At 44.7% G+C, this 3,739-nt stretch overlaps 1 protein-coding gene across 1 annotated transcript; it reads right to left on the reverse strand.

The window, feature by feature from the left end:
- Nucleotides 1-2: 2 nt before the first annotated feature.
- On the reverse strand, nucleotides 3-3,364 carry SARC_09508 (hypothetical protein). The gene is made up of 5 exons (XM_014296474.1): nucleotides 3,186-3,364; nucleotides 2,762-2,813; nucleotides 1,197-1,324; nucleotides 565-716; nucleotides 3-217 (listed from the first exon to the last, which is right to left on the reverse strand). Exons 1-5 carry the CDS (start codon nucleotides 3,322-3,324, stop codon nucleotides 50-52), a joined length of 639 nt encoding a protein of 212 aa, XP_014151949.1. The 5' UTR covers nucleotides 3,325-3,364; the 3' UTR covers nucleotides 3-49.
- Between the last annotated feature and the right edge of the window lie 375 nt (nucleotides 3,365-3,739).

Consider the following 3,739-nt stretch of genomic DNA (forward strand, 5'->3'; position numbering starts at 1 on the left):
GCGTCCCTCAGTCACTGATACCTTAACTGTCCTTCGTCTGATTACCGTATCAGCCCCACCAGAAACTCACACTGAACGAGGGCTCCAGACTGCGCACGTAATGCCACCACCGCGGGGGAATGTACAGCATCTCACCCGAGTGTACAATAGCCTCCCACCCCTCCGCATGCACGTAGGCGGGATAGGTGTCCACGTCAACGGACTCAGACGATTTGATCTGCGGGTGATGGTATTGCGGGGCGGATGTGGCGTAAGGGCAACACATGAGATGATGTGTGCAGCAGACGCTCTGTACAAGAAGCACAACAAACGCCTCCGCAACACAACGCACATGCACAGCCCCGATGTTTGGAGAGGAATGGTGAAGCACTTGGTTAGATACCCACCGGCAAGCAATGATAGAGCAGATAATGTTGAAGTAAGCATGAAATGACAAACTAAACCCTAACCCCTAAAGCAATGATTGAGTAGGCAATATTAGAGTAGGCATGGAATGACAAAGTACACAATTGTAACCTACGCAACGACAAGGAAAGCAACGGTAAAGTACGAAATGTAAAGTACCTGGCTAGTATTGGCCAACAACTCATCGGCGTAGGGGTACAGACACGACGACATCTGAGGCGAGAACAGCCGCAGATACTTTGACCCCACCACTTGCGCAAACAGGTTGTGATCCGGATCAAAGTGCAGAGGCGATTCTGTGTGCGCTGGGCCTGGAGTGTTTGCGAGGTAAGGCGTAAGCAATCGTCACATAACACACAGAGATGGACACATGAACAGACACAGCACAAACATCAACAGAATAAACGCTTCAACTTATGAAGGTATGAACTACTGCGGTATGGTGTCGTATACAAATATTGGTACTATAGCTATATAGGTACTAAAGCTATTATAGCTATATATAGGTACTATAGCTATATATAGGTACTATAGCTATATACGGATACTATAGCTGTATATAGGTAATATAGCTATATATAGGTACTATAGCTATAAATAGGTACTATAGCTATATATAGGTAATATAGCTATATATAGGTACTATAGCTATACATGGGTACTATAGCTATATATAGGTACAATAGCTATATATAGGTACTATAGCTATACATGGGTACTATAGCTATATATATAAAGGTACTATAGCGTACTTTAATGGCGCACTATAGCGTACTATATATATTGATTACCTAGCCACGCATTCAATCGTACGGTGTCGTCTGCATCGTCGTTGTTGTTGTCGTCTTCGTCTGAGGCGGTTGTGGCATGAGCTTCCGTTGGACTAAGGCAGCAGTAGTCAGGGATAACCACATCCGCTCTACGCAAGTGAAGGAGATAAATGTCACACACTACCACACATACATACATGCCACACACTACCACACTTACATACAGGACACACACTATCACACTTACATACATGTAACACACTACCACATACACACATGTAACTACCACACTTACATACATATCACACACTACCACACTTACATACATGACACACAATATCAGACTTACATACATGTCACACACTACCACACTTACATACATGACATACACGACCACACTTACATACATATCACACACCACCACACTTACATACATATCACACACTACCACACTTACATACATGTCACACTATACCACACTTACATACATGTCACACACTACCACACTTACATACATATCACACTACCACACTTACATACATGTCACACTACCACACTTACTGTAACACACTACCACACTTACATACATGACACACACTGCCACAAATAGATTAGACAGCAGGGATATAGTAGCATTGGGAGCGCAATAATGCACACTCATCGTATATGTTTGTGTGTTTTGTTCTCGAGTAGTTGGTCAGTCGACTACATTGTGCATGGGCGTGTATTCTAATAGATCACGAGTATACAATCATATATGCAGACATACAAATATAGATACAATACTATATAGAAACATATTTACATACCTATATGCAGACATAGATACACACCTATATACAGACATAGATATATTATATAAGTGAACGCTGAGCTACATAGTAGCACTATATACTTCTCTACAACTTGCAACTAAGAAAAAGGATTTACATATTGCCAACAAAGTTTTCGCTCACGTTCACAGCACAGCTAGATTCTCAGCGCAGTAACTATGTAGCATATACAATTTACGTTCAACTCCGAACAAAGATATAGCAGGTATCAGCTGTGTGCGTACGAACGATATGCCATCGCTTTGCTTCAAATGCGACAGAACACGTACAGTGGATCAGAGGTGCAGAAGCACTATGCCGACAAATTCAAAAGACCTGTGCGCATATTCAAAGGCAATGCTCCTACCAGTACAGAAGGCGCACACGAACATATACACACATACAAACATGCACATACACATATACATACACATACACGTACACATACATATACACACACATACACATACACATACACAACACATACACATACACATACACATACACACACCCATACCCGTACACATACACATACACATACATATACAAATCCACACACCCATACACATACACATACACATACACGTACGCATACATATACAAATACACAGACACATACAAAGATACAATACATCCGTTTTGTGTATCTGACTCGATATATCAACTGCGCATGCAGCACAGGAGTCTCTAGAGACAACAGATTGATAACTGTGTGCGCTTGGCAATCAAAAGTAGTTGCGACTGCAAGACGTCTGAATTGCAGTAGTGGCGTACCTGAGCTCAGGAATCTGATCAAACAAGTTGTGCTGCGCAAGATATCCCTTATCTGTAGGCAAGGATATGAACGGAGGGAGACACAAGGGCAGGGCATTCAGTTGGTGTGTGAGGTGATGTGGTGCGAATCGAATGGGCATGACATGTCATGGTTGATTAACTGTCTACACACACACACACACCGGGAACCACAGAGAAGTAACATAGTCATCACATACTACACACATACACGCATAGCCTATACATAATAGCATAGCCTACACACACACGCATAGCGTACACACACACACAACCTACCCACACACAACCTACACACACGCATAGCGTACTCCCACACACATTCCCTATACATGGTCCACATCCCGCACACAACGCCACTTGCAGCCTACAACACCATCGCCAAAGCACGCACACACACACTTACGCAGCGCATTGGGTGTGAGGTAGTCGCAGAAGAACTGCCCCACCGACATGAGCCTCTGCGCCCACGCGGCGTCGGTGTAGCGCTCACCAATCTCAATGGGAACTGTGCGGTGGGCATATCGACGGTAGACACTCGCCATAGACCATCTGCGTGTGTGTAGGGCAGGCCAGTGCTACAGGCGACCCGGAGACAGGGAGTGGGCGGGCGAGAGAGCGGGGTGTGGGTGGTGTTAGTAGGTGATGTCGTAGACACGCACAGAGTGGGTGTGTGTTGATTGCTGGTTGTGTGAATGTGTGTGAGCTGACTGCTGATTGTGTGAGCGTGTGTGTTGTGTGTGTGTGTTGATTGCTGGTTGTGTGAGTGTGTGTGTTGTGTGTGTGTTGAGTACTGGTTGTGTGAGTGTGTGTGTGTTGTGCGTGTGTGTTGATTGCTGGTTGTATGAGTACATGATATGTGACCACCACGTAGACGTGTGGGTTTTTATGAGGGCGAGGAACCAATGGCGGTGCGTGTGAGCTGTTGTTGACTGGCCGGTGCTACAAATACGATCATTG

Source organism: Sphaeroforma arctica, assembly GCF_001186125.1.
Source record: "Sphaeroforma arctica JP610 unplaced genomic scaffold supercont1.973, whole genome shotgun sequence".
In the NCBI taxonomy this organism is placed as follows: domain Eukaryota; class Ichthyosporea; order Ichthyophonida; genus Sphaeroforma; species Sphaeroforma arctica.